At 41.4% G+C, this 19,081-nt stretch overlaps 1 protein-coding gene across 1 annotated transcript in view; it reads left to right on the top strand.

The window, feature by feature from the left end:
• The window catches only part of kif21a (kinesin family member 21A), a 47,152-nt gene that overhangs the window by 14,152 nt on the left and 13,919 nt on the right, over window positions 1-19,081 (top strand). The window contains 20 exon segments of the mRNA XM_051073168.1: window positions 6,433-6,655; window positions 9,239-9,421; window positions 10,410-10,550; window positions 10,882-11,013; window positions 11,126-11,296; window positions 11,893-12,008; window positions 12,301-12,496; window positions 12,637-12,826; window positions 12,957-13,023; window positions 13,348-13,551; window positions 14,137-14,214; window positions 15,391-15,478; window positions 15,572-15,686; window positions 16,034-16,222; window positions 16,788-16,987; window positions 17,458-17,565; window positions 17,669-17,737; window positions 18,043-18,093; window positions 18,095-18,203; window positions 18,496-18,629. Coding sequence (XP_050929125.1) covers window positions 6,433-6,655; window positions 9,239-9,421; window positions 10,410-10,550; window positions 10,882-11,013; window positions 11,126-11,296; window positions 11,893-12,008; window positions 12,301-12,496; window positions 12,637-12,826; window positions 12,957-13,023; window positions 13,348-13,551; window positions 14,137-14,214; window positions 15,391-15,478; window positions 15,572-15,686; window positions 16,034-16,222; window positions 16,788-16,987; window positions 17,458-17,565; window positions 17,669-17,737; window positions 18,043-18,093; window positions 18,095-18,203; window positions 18,496-18,629 — 2,764 coding nt within the window.

The raw sequence follows: 19,081 nt of genomic DNA on the forward strand, positions 1-19,081 counted from the left end.
AATTTGCAACTTACCTGACTAGTTCTGAACAGTCCTGGTGTGTTAATCAGAAAGAGCAAACCCACCCTTCAAGCGCATGATGTTTTTGTTCAGAGTGATTTTCTGATGTGCTATTAAACCTCCTCGTGCTGCCTCACTTTGATTTCAGCCGTAAGGAGGCATGTAGATGCCGGCCTGCAGTGTCTGGCAACGAGCCAAGTGTGTGACAAAGACACACACACACTTTCTCTCTTATTACCTTCGCTCTTTTGTGCACACTCTTCTTCTCTGTCCTTCACACAGATGTGATTGTCTCCTCTATGGAGGACAGTGAGATGCTAAAGTTGAGCAGACAGCCCAGTGGCAGGTGACATCATCCCAAATAGCCGCACTGCTGCTCTCAGCAAATCTCCACATAAAGATCTGGCCTGTTTACTCTCCAGTCTGCAGAGACCACTGGGAGTGGAGCTTTGCTTTTGTGTGTGTGGCTTTGATTTTTTGGCTGTGTGTGCATGAACAAAGGTTGCTCTCAATCTTTTTTTCCCCCCTCCTCCTCTCTGTCTTAGCTCTAGCTGGGTCCTCTGCAGCACAGCAGTCCTCTCTCTGCAAAACACAAATGAAGCAGAGCACAAACATTTATTAATTCATCCATTTAGTTAGATTTCATATATATTCGGTTGGAAACACAAAACCGAAACAACAAAATTTACTTCATCGTTTAACATTAGCTTGAAGTATGTTTTTATTTGCTTTAATGCACTAAATATTCATCATATTTTACATCAAGACAAAACAAGACATATGAAGATGTCGTCTTGCTTTCTAGGATATTGTTATAGGCATTAGAGCTGTCGTTTTATTAATCAGTCATTTGAAAAATGAATCAGCAACAGTTTTGATAAATAAGTGTTTTAGCTGTTTTCTAAACAAAAATGACATTTTCTCTGTTTCAAGTTTCTCAAATGTGAAGATTTGATGCTTTTCTTTGTCGTACATCATAGAAAACTGAAATATCTTTGTGTTGTGGAGTGTTGGTCAGACAACAGGTGACATCTGAAGGTGTTATCTTAGGCTGCAGAAAATTATAGGACGATGTTTAGTTGCAGCTCTGTTGCACACAGTATAATATGCCCTGTTGTTCTTTGTTTTGTCCTCAGAGGGAAATGTAGAATACGGTCACCAGATATGATAAGAAAACAGTTTTCTGCTCATTAATCAGCCTGTCAAATACTTTTTTATTCAGCATTGAGTTGTGTGAGGGTAAGAACTGGTGAAGGTGAATTCATAGACTGCAATCTCAGACAGGCACACTCTCACGCCTCTGTATCCTTCGCCCCTCCCTTTCAGTGATATACTGCACTCTTAATGATTTATGGAGTGCAGTGAGGAGGTGGTTTGACTGAGGTTGGAGGGACTGGGCGTCGTGGTGGCAGGTTTGAGCGTGCTCTGGTGTTCACAGCTGAATACCTGCAGCTCTGAGAGAAGCTGTGAATGCAGCGTTTTTTCAGATTGTTACAGAAAGGGAAGGTAAGAAAATGAAAAGTAAGGAAACCATGTCTAGAAAACAAAACAAAATACAAACCAAGTTCTGTGTTTGAATCGTGTTGGACTCTCTTTAGATTTCTTTCCTGTACTTTTTACGCAATCATCCCGTTAATTAATGGATGGTTCAAGGACTTGAACCCAGACTGTCTTCATGTTGAGAGCCAGGTTAGTACAGAGCCTCAGATGTCTGCTCCTGTTGTGTTTCACCTGCTCTGTTTGGATCAGAATCAGTTTGTGTTGTTAGCCAGACTACGTGTCTCTGCTGCAGAGACATCATGACCCCTGACCCTCACTTGACCTCTGACCTCTGGCTCCTTCTATAAGGCTCAAAATCCATAGACAAGTCACCACAGCTGTTTTTTTTCTGGCCCTTGTATTGATATACTAAGGGCCAGTTTACATTTACATGTACAATCATTTTGGCTTCTGTATTTATTGATAACAATCAATGCAAACTCAAGACTGACTGAGAGTCCTTTTAGGACTGAGAAATACACCTGAAATCAATATAAAAATATTTCTGGATGTGGTTCTAATTTGCTTTTTCCAAGTGCTACTTAAACCTAAAATAAAAATTCCTTCAATTTAATTAAATTTAAAGTTAAATTCTGTTGTTAATTTTAAACAAAACTAATCTTAAAATCAATATTTGCATTAATGAGGAACAAATCTCCACCGCGGCAGAAAGTCTCAGTGTTTATATGCAGATGCAAAAGAACAAAAGAGAGTAAATTTGGGAAAGATTCCCGGGCGTGCAAGTACTGTGGGAGAGTGTTGAAACAACAGACAGGATTACACACCCAATTAGTGAGTTAAATCATCTGAAACAAAGACCTCACCCCACCCCTCGTGGATACTGGAAAGGATTAGATTTCTAGAACATTCTTACAAGCTAAGGAAACATATAATTGGTTAAGTACGGTGAATTTGTCGTGGAAGTTAATTGATTTTCTGACTGGGATCAGGTTTATTGTGCGTTACAACAGCACACTGAGGTCCTAACAACAGAGAACACGCGCTGTAAGAGCAGATTTGTTTTGTCTGTTTGTACACTCTCGTTCACTTACAGGGTTTGTATTCTGAGCATGTATTACTGTGTTGATGCAAACATCTCTGCACACACAGGCTGCGCAGTATTGTTCCAGATGGTGTTTTGTGTTACTTCTCATGGTTTGTTCAGTCCTACTAAAACATTTGCTCTGTTGAGAGCCTCCCACTCATCTCAGGATTCAGGACAGTGACTCTCTGGTGATTGTCCTGCTTCATTAAACCTACACTTGGTAACACAGATGCACCGAGTGGCAGCAGGTGAAAACTGTGTGAGCATCACTTATGTATGTAGAGTACAGAGGAATTAACACTTGAAAACCAAGATTAGTATCATTTAAAAAAAGCTCTCTCCTCAATTCTCGATTCTTCAAAATCATGTCTCAGGATTTTGATAAACGGTGCACTAATTTTCCTTAGATTTTGAGGTTTGACAAACACGTTGAACATTTTGTCCTTCTCATAAAGCATTTGCAAATTGTCCACATCCACGTTTGCTTGATTGCATTCTTCTTTTTTCTTGTCTTTGTTGGTGCATTGCTGCAGTTGCTTCTGCATCCCTACCACTGACTGTTAATCAGAGGAAGCATGAAACAAGTGGGAGAAATTTAGAATATATCCTCTGAATGAGAACACATGCAAAAGTTGTTCAACTGTAATAACAGTGGTCAAAAACCTCTCTACCTTTCCCTTTTATTATAAGCTTCCTTCACTGACATTTTGACATGTCAGTGATGACAATGACAATTTCAGGGTCCTTGTATCGTGCATACTGGCTCACTGTCACACTGTCATGACTTAAAGGTGCCTTGTGAAGTTTCCACTCAGAAAAACAGCTCCACAGGGAGTTGATCACAACAAAGTCGTCATTCATGGCCGTCAGCAAACACATTACCTGTGGTAGAGCTGGATTGTGCGGGAAAATCTTTCATAGATTTTAAACTGTTGGCTGCTGCTGTGTCTTTACATTTGAGGTGGTTTTGTGATTATTTTTTAAGATAAAATAACCTTAATTCCTCGAGGTCCACCATTGCAAGCAACCAGGAGTCAAGTGTTAGAGATTCACAGTTTCCTAAGGGCTGCATATTGCCAAAAACGACCAGCAGTAGAATGAAAATGAGTTTGCATTTTAAAGTAGAAGCTGTCATCTGTGACCCCGCTCAGCGACCGTTATTCTCGGACATGTCACGACCTCCAGGCAGGACATTACCTCTCCTCCCTCGCCTTCGTCCAGCCGTGTAATCCTGCAGCCGTGGCGTTGGTGTCAGCGCTGGGATCCAGTGTCGCACAGACGGACACAATGGCCGCACTGTACTCCGCTCACAGTATTGTTCCCCCCTGAACTTGGAGGCACAATGAGGCCTCTATCTACTCAGGACAGAGACTGGCAGACCCTCTGTCAGGTGCTTTTTCTTCCAAGCTTGTTTGTGAGCTGAGAGTTCGTTTAAAGTGACAGAGAGAGGTTTTCTTAAAGACTTAGTCACAGTTAACTTCAGAGTGAATAGAACATAGATGCTGGCCTGGAAATGTCAAACCCCTGCTACTTTTCTGTCCCACCCGTTCATTTGCTTTTCTAATGCGTTGATTCAGGTCCTGATGTGATTTGGAGTCGTGTTTCTGGCCACCTAGCTCTCTCTTTTAGCTCTGTTGTGGTCTCCACCACCTCCTGAGGGAAACATCTGGCTCTTTAGCTGCTAACTTCTCCACTACGTTCACCAGTTGGTCGCTATCTGGTGCTCAACATGCCAAGAGTGACCAGAGCAGTGAAACAGTGTCTCTGACAGTTAAACTCTGACCTGAAATTAACAATAAAAGCTGAGGAGAGCCGTTGCAGTGTTAAATTAATACACTTACTATTGTAAAATATTGGGTAAAGTCACTTTAATGAGGTTAAAAGCAGAGGAGCTTTTGCTCCTGTACAAAAGGAGATTTTTCTTTGCCCTAATTTATTGTAAATAGAATTTCTTAAGGTTTTGGACAAAACAAGACACCTGAAAAACATCATCTTGTTGAAATGGGCATTTTATAAATAAATGAACGTCATAGTTGCAGCCCTATATTGTTGAGTTATCTTATCAGACAAACCTCTTAAATTTGCTAGAAATGATTAATTTAAATGACACAATCATATAAAACTAGTATATGTTGATTTTGTGAAGACATGATTTCACTGAAATTTGATAAATTATAATTTTAAATTATCGCACAGCCACGTTTTTCAGCAATAAAGCTTTGGTTGTTGTTTTTATTACATGGCTTATTAAATAAATTCTAAAAAGATAATATCAGTACTTCAGTATAACCAAGCTATAGTTGTATGCTATAATTTGTAGCTGTTGTAACTGCCTCCAGAATTCACCAGGATTTCCCTTTTACTATATTTTACTGCAGGTTTTTCAGTGTGTAACCTCCAGGCTGACATGCAGAATGTGCTTGTCTTTCCATTGTCTCCGTCCTTAGAATTCAGCTCCTCTGTGTGCAGCGTGTTCTACTGTTGGTTCCACCATCTTTCACTTACACATAAAAAATAAATGCTCACTTTCACTGCAGAATGATCACACACAGTACCACTGCATCTCTCTCTCTTCTTCCTCTCTCACTTCCACATTAAACGAGTTAATCCCTGCCAGATTTCAGCATTAACCAACATTCAGCATTTCAGCTTTCGTAAGACAGACAGACACGCTAAAGCAGCACATATTAACCCAGCTGGCAGGTTTTATGGGACAGAGTATTGGGGCCAGAGTAGGATGTTGACCTTGTCACCACTGCTGTACAAAAATCAAACATCTGCAGCAGATGTAAATCTGCAGAAAACAAGCTTATCATATGATGTAGGACGGTGAAAATAACATTTCTCTATTGCACAAGAAACAGAGAGAGCACATAGATTTTTGTAGATTTTAGAAAAACAGTTTGAGAATTTGCATCTGAATGAGGTTTGGTAATTGTGTTGCTAATGGCTGCCTGCCACAATATGCCTATACAGCACTATAATTATCATGTGTGAACAAACTCCTGTCTCCAGTTTACTGCCTAATGAAGCAGCTCCAGGACTGTGTCGATAACTTATTCAGTAGCACAGTTGGAAAAATGGTTGGCTTGATTCCCATTGTACTCATCAGCAGCTGCAGTAACTGTGCAGCCTGTTACAATATGTTCTTGGAACATAACTAGGAGATATACTCCACCTAGTCTGGTGTGAATTGCTCTAAAAAAGACAGTAGATGTGTTAGCGATGGTGTTTCTAGTCGTTGTATTCAGATGAAGACTGAGTCTTTAAGCTGTCGTAGTGTATGAATATTTTTGTTTTCTTTCCACATTCTTATTTTAAAGCAATAAAATCCACAGATACATGTATCTTAAGCAATTATGTAATAGCTCAGCTTAGAGTTTTGTAATAAATACTTAGGATTACTGTGTTTTAAAGGCCGTCTGTCGGAGTAATGGTCTTATACAAATTATCTGAAAGCTTTGCAGAGATACTGATCTTGTGTTTTGTAGTTTGATTATGCACACAGAGCAAGAACTAAAGGTTTTAGTTCCTTTCTGTCTTTTGTTATTCGCAAATACACCCTGAATTTCTAGAATTTGGCGGCAGAACTTTAATCATATTGATTTATTTTTATTTTTATTTGGATCAGTGGGTGTGTTTGGATTTTTTTCCACTGCTGTTGCCAATAATTTTTACTGCTTTTATTTCTCTTGCCCAGATTGAAAAATAAAATGGATGCTAGTTGTGTTTTTGTGTAAAAATAAGTTGTATAAAATGTTACAAATTATTTAGCCCATTTGTTTTTCCTTTAGGTTTTAATTTCATGCATCCTTTATAATGTTTTGTCCCTTCTGTGTTTGCTGTAGGATTCGTCCTCAGCTGGCCAGGGAGAAGATCGAGGGATGTCACATCTGTACGTATGTGATGCCCGGGGAGCCTCAGGTGATCCTGGGGAAAGACAAGGCCTTCACCTACGACTATTTGTTCGACATGGACTCCCAGCAGGACACCATTTACGCCAGCTGTGCAGAGAAGCTGATCGACGGCTGCTTCGAAGGCTACAACGCCACCGTCTTTGCATACGGACAGGCGAGTCTTTGTCCTCAGTATCTCAGCTGCAGCGCTGACGGTGCTTCATAGCTGCGTGGATGCAGAGAACTGCTCTCTGTGCCTGGGTGTGTTTGAGGGAGGAAAGAGGGGTTGTTTAGGAGGTGGAGGGTGTTGACGTTTGGGTAAAAGGAAAATTAAATTTAACCTCTGTGACCTTGTCTTTGTCCAGCTATAGTTTTAAAGGAATAGCTCAGCATTTAGGGAAATGTAGTTGAAGAAAAGAGCAGTGCTACTCTCATGTCTGTACACTTAATATGAAACCAGGTGGCAGTTAGCATAGCTTAGCATAAAGACTGGAAACAGAGGGAAACAGCTAGCCTGGCTCTGTCCATGGATGTAAATCAGTATGTTTAGCTCAGGCTTTATAATCCTACAATGTTTTTGAGACATTACTGTTTCCCCTGCGCACACACTGACTCATTTCTTAGTGCCACTGCACCATACCTTTAAGAACACTTTAGGGATTTACTCGTGGTATTAATGGCATTACTTGCAGTGAGCCTGCTTTTGTAAGTTGTACAGAGATTAATGTCTTTTATAACAACTTTATCAGCAAAGACACAGCACGGCAGACATCAGTTAGGGAATTAGATAACAGTAAAATGTTCAAATTCATGACAATTAAAACACATCTAGAACCAAAACACCAGGAAACATGACTGATAAACGTGACTTTATAGATGAATAAATAAAAATAATGATGCAGAGACATCTAGACGTACTGTTTCCCTTGTGTTGCAGACACTCCTCAGTTGATGACTGCTTTTAAAAAGATTTAAAAACAACACTGATTTATGAACGTGGAGCCAAAATAATCTCCTGGACAGGGATTTTTTTTTTGGGTTGTTTATCCAGTGACACTCGTCTACTAAGATGACATTAATTAGATTATTGGCAACATTTTTGTCAGTTAATTATTTAAGTCCTTTTTCATGCAAAAATGTTTGAGTCATTCTGGACGATTTTTCAGACAAAATCAATCCGACAACTCAAATATAATCACTTCTTTTTTTTACTGTTTTCAGATGTTTAATAGATCAGATGATTGAGAGAATAATCTGCAGATTATTGGACACTGAGGATGATTATTAGGATCATTAGTTGCAGCCCTTCTCCTCTTTTCCTCAGCTACCCCTCCCTCTCTTCCACTTCACACATCCTCTCTTCATTTCCTGCACCAAGTCCATCACATGGAAATAACGTGCAAGTCTGGGCTTCATAACCCTCCACCTCCCCCTACTGCTTAGGTTGCCGTGGTGATGGAGCTCCTGCTGCATGGCACTCGTACAATTCAAAGTGAAGAGACGTGCACACGCACACCTTCAAGACAGCCATACATCTTTAATGTGTGTCCATGTTAACCCATATCTGCCCAGTTACTGCTGCGGTCTTTGCTGGCCTACTTCTGAAGGCACAGACGGCGGTTGGTTTGGCTCGGATCAGACCTATCTGCCTCTGTGGCTTTACAGCGACTAATCTAGATTTAGACCGACCCACTCGGCTGCATCACAAGAACTCAGCCCAGTTTGGTTACAGATATAAACAGACAGTGATGATGATGTGGGGAGGAGAGGAAGAAAAATCTCTCTTATCAAAAGTACTTTGACTTGTTCAAAGCCCTGGTTTAGTTCATTTGAAGAACAACTCTGTGGGGGATACTAAAATAGAATATGCTGGGTCCTTTTTTGTTTGTTTGTCTATTCAACAGTTCATATGATAATTAAATAGCAAGAGAGAAATGAAAGTGTCTCTACTGACTTTAGCCTCAGAGTGAATTCAGCCACGACACAACATACTTTTACTGAAGACATGTTTACCTTGACTAGAAAAACTTGCTCTCAAACTCAAACCGCAGGTGTAGCCAACAGGTAAATGCACTGGGTTCATGCTCCTTATGTACGGGATGTCAAAGGGAATTCTGGGAAATGTAGGAAATCAAAAAACTGGAGAAAAAGTAGATGGTCGATTGAGGAAAGTTCATAGAACAAAAGAGCAACTAAACTGTGTTTTTATGGCACATTTTCAAACCATGGTCAGAAATTGTTTCACAAAGTAAAAGTACAGCACAAAAATACAGTAAAACAGTGTGGAGAAATGCTTGATACAAGAGAGAATGAAAATAATTTTGAAAAAGGTAAATATCAGTCATCCTTCATCCTTCATATTGTGTAGCTCACACAGACACGATTAGTAAGATGTTTTGAGAGGGTTAGTGGGTTAAAAAAAAATCTCAAAATCACTTAAATCACGTATCCAGTGAAGCTGGTATCCTGATCTCTGGGAGGTCAAACAGTTTTCAGATTTTGTCTAGTAAGTAAGTAAAATAATATTTGAAGAGCGCTTTTCACAGACATAAGTCACAAAGTGCTTTACCAGACCATTATACAACATACAAGAGAAAAGAGCTTAGAGAATGAGGCGACCACCGGAGCCATGAACAAAGCTAAAATACACAAAACACGGTAAAATACACAATGCATACATAAAATACAGACTGCACAGCAGCCCAGCATTGTGTACAATATTTGTTCTCTTGAATCACATTCTCATCTCCGTTTACAGACGGGTTCAGGGAAGACCTACACCATGGGGACGGGCTTTGATGTCAACATTACAGACGAGGAGCTGGGCATCATCCCCCGTGCCGTCCATCACCTCTTCAAAGGCATCGAGGAGCGTCGACAAGCCGCCCAGGAGGAGGGACGCCCCGTACCGGAGTTTAAGATCAACGCCCAGTTCCTCGAGGTACACACACACACATACATAAATCATAAAATGATTAACTAAATAAAACAAACAAAAGATAATCTTTCTGCCTCTGTAGCATCAGGACGGGCTTTACAGAGATGTCATGGGTCAGGCTTGTATTGTTGACACTGCCAGTTTAACAAGCTTCGACACCAGCGCTCCGTCATTTGAAAATATCCACCCTGACAATTGAACTGCAGCAGCTGTCATCGGGGGGTTAGGAGGTGTTGTCAGGGGGGTGGGGGTGGCGGTCGTGGTGGTGTTCCAGTCTGGACAGGAAGAGTTAACAGGAATGACGTGAGCTGACAGTTGTGCCGGTCCATCAGACTGCGGCAGTGTTGAAATTCCTGGAGAGTAGACCTGGAACTGGAGAGGCGGATGAGTTGTGGATAAGAGATATAGATACACACAGGATGGATTGTTATTAGAAGTGTCTGACAACACAATGGATATGATTCCTACAATTACAGACCTTTTTATTAACGATTAAGATCCTTTTTTTAACCAGAAACATTGCTGTATATCACTACCAGACTCCATTGACAAAAACAGGAATTTTATAAAGCAAAGCACAGGAGCTGCTGGAATACCACTGCCTCAATCTGTTGTTTTTTGTGTTACTGTGTGACTCTCAGTGGTGGAGGAAGTGTTCACATCCTGTACAGCCTGAAGTCCGACACTTAAAATATTTCTTACATTCAGTATTCGTTCTCTTTCAGTTTGACTCCTGCACTTGATGGCTATAAACTATTTTTAAAAACATTTCAGCATGTGCAGTAACAGGCCCTCTGAAGGATGAAAAACTTTTTAAATATGTCTCTTTACACAAGATCTGTCAGAAGCAAGCTGCAGTTGTCAGTGTTGCTTCTTTATTTTGGCTCTTATATTAGCAGTTTTAAGAATTGTTTGAGCTATGAAACCTTCAGACCTTGATTTAATCCATGATTTAAAGTGGTTAAAACTTCTGTTTCTTGCCTCTCCTCAGCTTTACAATGAGGAGGTTCTGGACCTTTTTGACTCCACACGAGACATGAAGCAGAAATCTCACATACGGATCCACGAAGACGCCACCGGAGGAATCTACACAGTGGGAGTGACCACACGGACCGTGTCCTCCGAGGCTGAGGTAAAGGAGAGTCAGGATGAATCATCAAAAACACACAGAGAGGCTATTGACTTAGAATGTTAAATTCAGAATTACACATTGTTAGTGTCTCTTTCTCAAGCACCAATAAATTAAAATCCATAAATATTTTGTGGATAATGCTTTTAATAGATTTACTCTGATTGTGAACCTCTTTACCAGCGCCAGGCCTTTACAAACACACTTTCATTCATCCATTATTCATGTATTATTCATCGCTGCACTCATGTTTACTCTTATAAATTCCAGAGTGTCTGTTGTTGGGGTTCAACCAGTGTGCTAACATGTAAACCTCTTTTTTCTGCCTGTTCAGATGATGCAGTGCCTGAAGCTGGGCGCTCTGTCTCGCACCACAGCCAGCACTCAGATGAACGTCCAGAGCTCTCGATCACACGCCATCTTCACCATCCACCTGTGCCAAGTCCGCGTTTGTGCCTCCGACAATGTTAGTACAGCATCGCACTGATTAAATGCCACAAGTGCTGTTTATTCTAGAAACCAGAGGCAGAAACATGCAGTTTACTAATGGGAGTTTGTGTGTGTTCGTCGTCACTCAGCAAGAAAATAAGACAGACAACAGAGTCTCCAACGGGAACTCTGAGATGGACGAGTACGAGACGTTGACGGCCAAGTTTCACTTTGTGGACCTGGCTGGTTCTGAGAGGCTGAAGAGAACCGGAGCGACAGGCGATCGAGCCAAAGAAGGCATCTCCATCAACTGTGGACTGGTGAGCTTCTCCCCCCTCTACATTTCTCCTACAGGATCTGTACAGTCACTCAGTGACGCAGAGGAGCTTTGAGTTTCTAGAGCTGTACTGCCATCTAGTGGCTGGTTTCTCTAAGTATATGAGCAGCATAGAGTGCAAGAAGGTAAAGGTGTGAAAGTCCTGAAATGTGATTTACGAACAAAAAAACACACCTAGTCTGCAGGGCCAACATTACTAATGAATTTGGATATTCAGACTTAATGATTTTTGCAAAATTCTTGAAGGAAGAATATGTAAAGCATGTTGAACCATTATGTAGGATTTTATCTGTCACCAGCAAACTCATCTGAGGGATCCCTCTGCTTTCTAGAGTTTAAAGAAAGAGAAGAAGTTAAGGTCATGAAATTTTACAAATTAATCACCAGAGAAAACACTGTAGGTAACAGATTGTTTCAATAATTAGTTAGATGGTGGATCTTTGGCTCTTTGACTTATTTATTAGCTGAGATGCTTTAACAAAATGTCACATGTTGTATATGTTTATGTATTACAAAGACCATATAAATTCCTGTTTCCTGAGCATCTTTCTTCTCCTCCCTCTCTCTTTTTTGCTGCAGCTCGCTCTGGGGAATGTAATCAGTGCTTTGGGCGACCGGAGCAAGCGGGCCTCACATGTGCCTTACAGAGACTCCAAACTCACCCGACTTCTGCAGGACTCATTAGGAGGAAACAGGTTTCTTGATTTCACCTTATTCCGCAAATTCAGTCTCTGTAATTTTCTTCGGCAAGACAGAACAATAATCAGACATAAACCTCCGCAACTTGTTACAGTAGGAAACACAGGAAGGTAAAAGAATATGTTTGGTTTGGAACAGGAAATTTGAAGTTTGCTTTCAAATCCAAAATGTGAGACATTCAGCATTTTATCAGCATTAAAAATTCAGTGTTCAGAGAAACCATTCCCTTCAGGATTGTGCAGCTGAACCAAACACTCATAAATATCCACCTCCTCTTCTCTCTTTTAGCCAAACAGTGATGATCGCATGCATCAGCCCGTCTGACCGTGACTTCATGGAGACGCTGAACACGCTCAAGTACGCCAACCGAGCCCGGAACATCAAGAACAAGGTGATGGTGAATCAGGACAAGGCCAGCCAGCAGATCAGCGCTCTGAGGACGGAAATAGCTCGACTGCAGATGGAGCTGATGGAGTACAAGACGGTGAGGAGAGAGGAGGAATAAAGAAAAGAGATGGATCAATTTAATTACTGAATATTTCAAGTCAGAGGAGGTGTCAAAAACAAAAAAAAACCCTGAGATAAATGCAACAGCTTTTAAACTGCCCCCTTGTGTAACCCCAGGGTAAACGCATGGTGGGCGAGGACGGCGTGGAGAGCTTCAGCGACATGTTCCACGAGAACTCCATGCTGCAGACGGAGAACAGCAACCTGAGGGTGAGGGTGAAGGCCATGCAGGAGACCATCGATGCTCAGAGGGCGCGGCTCACTCAGCTGCTTAGTGACCAGGCCAACCAGGCCCTCGCCAGAGCAGGTAGGGCTGCATTTTTAAAAGATTCTTTTGTCTTCAGTTCTGATATGTGATGATATGTTATGATAGAGAATAGGAAACCATTTCGTCTCTTCGTTTCCCTCAGCTGAAATGTGTCTTGTTTCTCTCCCAGGTGAAGGAGGAACAGAGGAAATTGGAAACATGATTCAGGGTTACATCAAAGAAATCGAGGACCTCAGGTAAACATGATATAAATACTGAGCCTTATTTCCTTCTTTGTCAGGCAGTTTATTAGGTACACCTAGCAAAAAGTAATGCAGTCTGAGCATTAGAATCTTCATTTATTGCAGGATTGTTTTACTGCTTTTGGACTTTCAAAGTGTAAGACATTAAAAACTGCTGGTGTGGGGCTTGGAAATTATAAAAAGAAGATCATTTTGAGGATTTGCTCTTGGATCTTTATCTAAGACTCGCTACACATAACACAGAACCTCTAAAGCATTGTTTCTCCTGGGTCTGATGTGACTGTATGTCTGGTCTTTGTCCCTTGATTTCACCCTCAGAGCCAAACTCCTGGAGAGCGAAGCCGTGAATGAGAATCTGAGGAAGAATCTGTCTCGCGCCTCCAACCGTCAGTCGTTCTACGGAGGGCCCGGCTCCTTCTCCTCCTCGCTGCTGGCCCCCGAGAAGGAGACATCTGATATCATCGAACTGGCCAAGAAAGACCTGGAGAAACTGAAGAAACGAGAGAGAAAGAAAAAGAAAAGGTAGTGAGATTATTTCAGGCAGTTGAGGTCACTCATTGATTGGGTAGGTCATCTGGCTGTTACGTCTTGTTGCATTTTCTGCTGTGCTTACGTCTGATATGTTTCAAACTGGATTGGCACTTCCCTCATGATTTTATCCCAAACCATACAATTTGTTTTTAAAGGCATATCAATAATCACATATTGCTTCTGTAGCCAGAAGCCGGACCACTTGGTAAATGAGAACATGCATCTGATGTATTTAAACTGAGCCATCACTTAGCTAACAGATTATAACATCATTTTTGTGTAATCAGTTTTATTGACTGCCTTCAGAGACATGGGAAAACAACCTATAAATTGAATATGTGCTAATAACCCAGTGCTAAGAGTAGTCCCCGATGAGAGATCTACTGCAGCATTAGAGGCTGATCAGAGGCTCCAGGTTGAAAATAATCAGAGTTGTGCTGTCAGGCACTTTGGGGGATTAAAAGGTGGGTTTTTTTATAGTGCAGAGCTTCCTCTGACCATTCTTCCCTCCATTCTTCCCTCCTTCGTTCATCTCTTGCTTCCTTCTCTCGTTTGACCCTTCACCCCTCCCTGAAGACTCCAGCAGCTGTTGGAGGAGAGAGAGAGGGAGGAAAGGGAGGAGGTGGTGGTGGTGGAAGAGGTTGAGGACGCCAGGTTTGTCAGAGCTTCCACCCTCCTGTTGCCACTCCCATCCCTTGCTCGTCCCTAATTCAGCTTTTTATTTTTACTTTTTATTTACTTTAGGAAGATGTTTCCCCCCCCTGCACCCGGAGTGAAACACGCTACTGCCGCAGCACTTTGCTTCCATAAATCACCATTTTTACCATTTCAGTAAACCTTAATCTCTCTTTAGATCTTCTGTTCATTCATGCCTCATCCCTGCTTTCTATTGCATCTTTTAGTGTTTTTTACTGACTTTATAATAAGATCGAAGACAACCTGAAACCAGTCAACACAATAAAGTCAAGGCTCACAACACAGTAGTTTATGCTTTTATGAAAACATTCATCCATTTGGATTATTTGTGTTGAAGTTCTGAAACATCCTAAAATGTCTTAGAAGTGGCTTACTGGTGAGCGCACAGGCAAAATATGTATCTTTACCATTTACGACAGACTGTGTTAATCAGCCTTTGTGCAAGAAGACGACGTAACAAGTCCCTCTTTACTTTTCAGCCTATGCAGATGATTTTCTGTGAGACACCACCTAAACATCGCTAACCCTCCTCTGTGTTTGGATAAAACATTTATCCAACAGATCTGCTTCATGGGTTTGGTTCACAGTTTTTTTTTTGCGCTGCATTTTCCCTCCATGCTTTTTTGCCTTTGCTGGTTTTGTTCAGACTCTTTTACTGATGCCTCCCTCCTTTGTTAAAAATATAAAAAGTACACTTGTCTTTTTCACAAATAAGCAAATGAAAACAAAGCAGCGTCATCTCAGTACTCATCTTTATCCTTTTCCTTGCCATGAGATAATGCCTCTGTATATTTTTATAGTACCTGTAAATAAAAAATCCTAAGTGTCTGCATATATCAGTAAATTTAATTTCTAAACAGTCACCAGCTGCACAGTGGTGAAGTCCATTAAAAAGCTTATTTGCCAAAAAGACTCAAATAAATTGCATTGCAGTTGCAACTAAAAAACTGAAGCAGTGTCTTTATAACCCACAGATGTATTGTTACTGTAAAAATATGCTTAATGTGTACTTATGTGTTACAGTACCTGTGAAGATGCACTTGGGATAAACCATGTGTTCTGCTCAGAAAATATTCATGTAGTCACAGCAGACGTATGACGTCTTTAACTCTTCATCACGTCTGAATCTTTCAGCGCCAACAAGGAGGAAATTCCTGACAATGAGCAAGAAAAAGGCTCTGAGAAGGAAATGGCTGAGCGAGTCAGCGAGGACGCTGAGATGGTGCGATCTTGTTTCATCGTTTTGTTGAATTGAGCTTTAAAATACAGTGAGAAGTGCATTCAAATATTAAATGCTTTCTTTGTTCTGATGCAGGAGGTCCAGGAGGGCAGCGACCATGAGGAAGGAGAAGAGGAAGAGGAGGAGGAAGAGGAGGAGATGGATGTGGAGGAGAGCTCCGATGATTCTGACTCTGAGTCAGATGAAAAAGGTATCGGAGACATTGTCTGACTTCTTGCTGTCTCTCTCTCGTCTCCCTCTTTCTCAGAACAAAGAACAACTTACAAACTCAGTCACACGTAGCAGGCTGCAGGTTGTCCAGTAGGGGGAGCTGTGAAGTCACTGTCAGACCAGCTCTACAAATGTAAACCCATGCTTCTCATACTGACATTTACTCCTGCATTTATACCAGTCCAGTGAGTGAAGCGTCCAGGGAACTGACCTGCAGTTTTAGCAACCTGCACCACAAAGATGTGCCCCTGCTGAGTACATCCCCTAACAATGAAATGTTTCGTTAATCAATTATTGAGGTTAAATCTGATTATCTGTGTCCAACAGAGAACTACCAAGCAGATCTGGCCAACATCACCTGTGAGATCGCCATCAAACAGAAGCTGATCGATGAGCTGGAAAACAGCCAGCGGCGTCTTCACACGCTCAAACAGCAGTACGAACAGAAGCTGATGATGCTGCAGTGCAAGATCAGGGACACCCAGCTGGAGAGGGACCGCGTCCTCCAAAACATGAGTAAGATGAGTAAGGCTGCCACAAGCTTTGCACTGTTCATAATTTATCCATCATGTTCAAGCAGTTTGGATAAAAACATCCACCAAAAAGGCATGTGTGTGTTTGGTTTTTAATGTCTCTGCTGTTTGATCGGTTTATTTTCAGTCTTAAAACTGAGTATATTTGAGCTCTCTTTTGTCCCACTTCGATTTGGAAGAATTCATATCTTATCCTACACGTTAGATCTCAGCTTTTTGTTCTTTAGTGAAGAAAGAAACAGAATGCAGAGTGGTTCGGGCTTTATGTACCTCAGAGAGTCCTTTATAGTCAGTTGTGAATTTTATCTGTCAGCAGCCAAATGATGACACTTACATTTATGTTTGTCACCACTAATGGATCAGAGCTTTGTCGGAGTACAGAGAAGTTTTCAGATTGTCTAATTTAAGAAAAAAAACTTTTTGACAACTCAAGATGATATGCTTTTATCTGCAGCACAATGTTGTTGCTACATATTAACCGACTGAGTTATGTACCAATTAAAACTTAACGTCAGCTTTCCCCTGATTTTTGTATCGCGCACTTTCAGATACAGTAGAAAGCGGCACAGAGGACAAGGCTCGCAAAATCAAGGCCGAATATGAGAAGAAGCTGAGCGTCATGAACAAGGAGCTTCAGAAGCTGCAGTCTGCTCAGAAGGAGCACGCCCGCCTGCTGAAGAACCAGTCGCAGTATGAGAAGCAGCTGAAGAAGCTTCAGATGGACGTGGCAGAAATGAAGAAGACAAAGGTATGATAAGTTACTGTCAGTCCGCTCTAAGGTTGATCATGATAAGACTGTGCTGTAATGCCTCTGGTGGAAACCTGAGGCCGCTGCTTCTCCTTTTGATAGTATGTTTTGTGTCATACATTCATATCTTATATCTCTCTTCATATTTTCTCTGTTGTCTCTGTCAAAAATCTAAATCTTTTAAGAACACCACAGAATATTGACTTGATTTCTCCATGTGTTTATATAATATGAATATTTTTGTGCCAGTGACAGACGAGGCCGGGGGCTTTATGAACACGATATTTCAGTAGTGCCTTGATTTGGCACAAATGTTCAGCTTCACTGTGACATTATTCTGCAAAAACACTTTTCTGGCCTCTGTTCAGCGCCATAACTCAGGAACAGAAGGAGAGATTGTGACCATATTTCCTGCATTTTGCCTCGTTGGCGGAGACCGACAAATCCTAGTTGATTTTTGATTGTTCCAGGTCCGTCTCATGAAGCAGATGAAGGAGCAGCAGGAGAAGAACAGGATGAACGAATCTCGCAGAAACCGTGAAATTGCTACCTTGAAGAAGGACCAGCGCAAGCAAGAGGTTAGCGACAGGGAGGGTCTTCTTCAGCCTCTTCTGTGCTTCGGTTTTGCATCTTTTCATTTAACAAGTTTTGTCGATGCTGTAACTTTGTTTTCTTCCTCAGCATCAGCTGAAGTTACTGGAGGCTCAGAAGAGGCAGCAGGAGCTCATTCTGAGGAGAAAGACTGAGGAGGTGAGCAGCTTTCATCTCAACTAAACTGACGCACAAATAGCAAAGTAGAATTTGCATCATTTTGAGTTTAGTCATTTTTAGTTTTTAAATTTCATACTGCTCTTTCACGGGTAGAGCTGCCTCACAAATGACATTGCTGCTTTCACTTTATGCCTGTAAAAAAGGAAAAACACAGCTTTTGTTTATGTAGGGGCATATCCATACATAATTCAGAAACACCCACAGGACATTATGAATGCAGAAATGCATGTGGTATGCTTTTAGTATTCACCCGTTTTCACTTTTCTCTTCGCCCTATGTGCCAGGTGACGGCTCTGAGGAGGCAGGTCAGGCCCACCTCGGGTAAGGTCATCAGGAAAAGTCAATATCCCAGAACCAGTCCAGGACTCCCCCCACAGACCTCCATCTGGACGTATGTACTCCTCCGGCAACACAGCTCCTAACGGCACTCGGTGAGTCTGTGTGGGTTTATTTGTCTTTCCAGAGAAAGCTACTAAATATAGAGGCAAAATATGCAGAGTGGTATCCTTGTAATATTAAATACTGTAAGTGGAGGAGTTCATAGATAAGATGCTGACCACATTTACCATCATAAAAATTAAAAATGTACCATAAATCTGTCAGGATCAATACAGAGTCCTTGTTAACCAGCTCGGGAACATGCTTCCTGAATGTGTGTGCGTTGAAGTGTTGTAATCATTCGCTGAATTAATCAATAACATTATCGACTCGCGCTGTGTGTGCAGGTCTTCCTACAGGCGTAACAGTCGGTGTCTACTCCACCAGAGTTGCTCGTAATAAATGGCAGTGTCTGGAGCGACGCATCTGTGACATCATCATGCAGAGGATGACCATCTCCAACATGGAGGCCGACATGAACCGCCTCCTGAAGGTAACGTCCTGCAGCAGTGCACAGATACGTGAATATATAATAATGCACAGAACTGTACGCTCTCAACATCTGATGCTTTTTTCCCAGTAAATCAGTACAGTTATATGTATAGTATAAACATGTTGGATTTGCGAACAGTCGTTTATAATTTCCCAATTTCAGAGCGTTAATCTATTGTTCTTTCTTGACCTGGAAACCTTTAGGACTGAATACTGGTAGTGGACACACTCACTTTTTGTTTTTGTCTGGATGGTTCTTATGTCATTTCCTTCCTGTGTATGTGCATGATTTTATTGTTTCTTTGTGGTGTGATATAAGTTTTAATACTTGTTTTACATTGCTTAAAAAATGGAGAAAAAGAAACAGCTGATTTATACTTTCTGGCTCGGACAGATTTATCACCAGCCGTGTAGCCAGTCAGAGCTAAGTGGTTTGTTGTGGGATCAACTGCG

This window comes from Lates calcarifer, linkage group LG10, assembly GCF_001640805.2.
Source record: "Lates calcarifer isolate ASB-BC8 linkage group LG10, TLL_Latcal_v3, whole genome shotgun sequence".
Lineage (NCBI taxonomy): Eukaryota > Metazoa > Chordata > Actinopteri > Centropomidae > Lates > Lates calcarifer.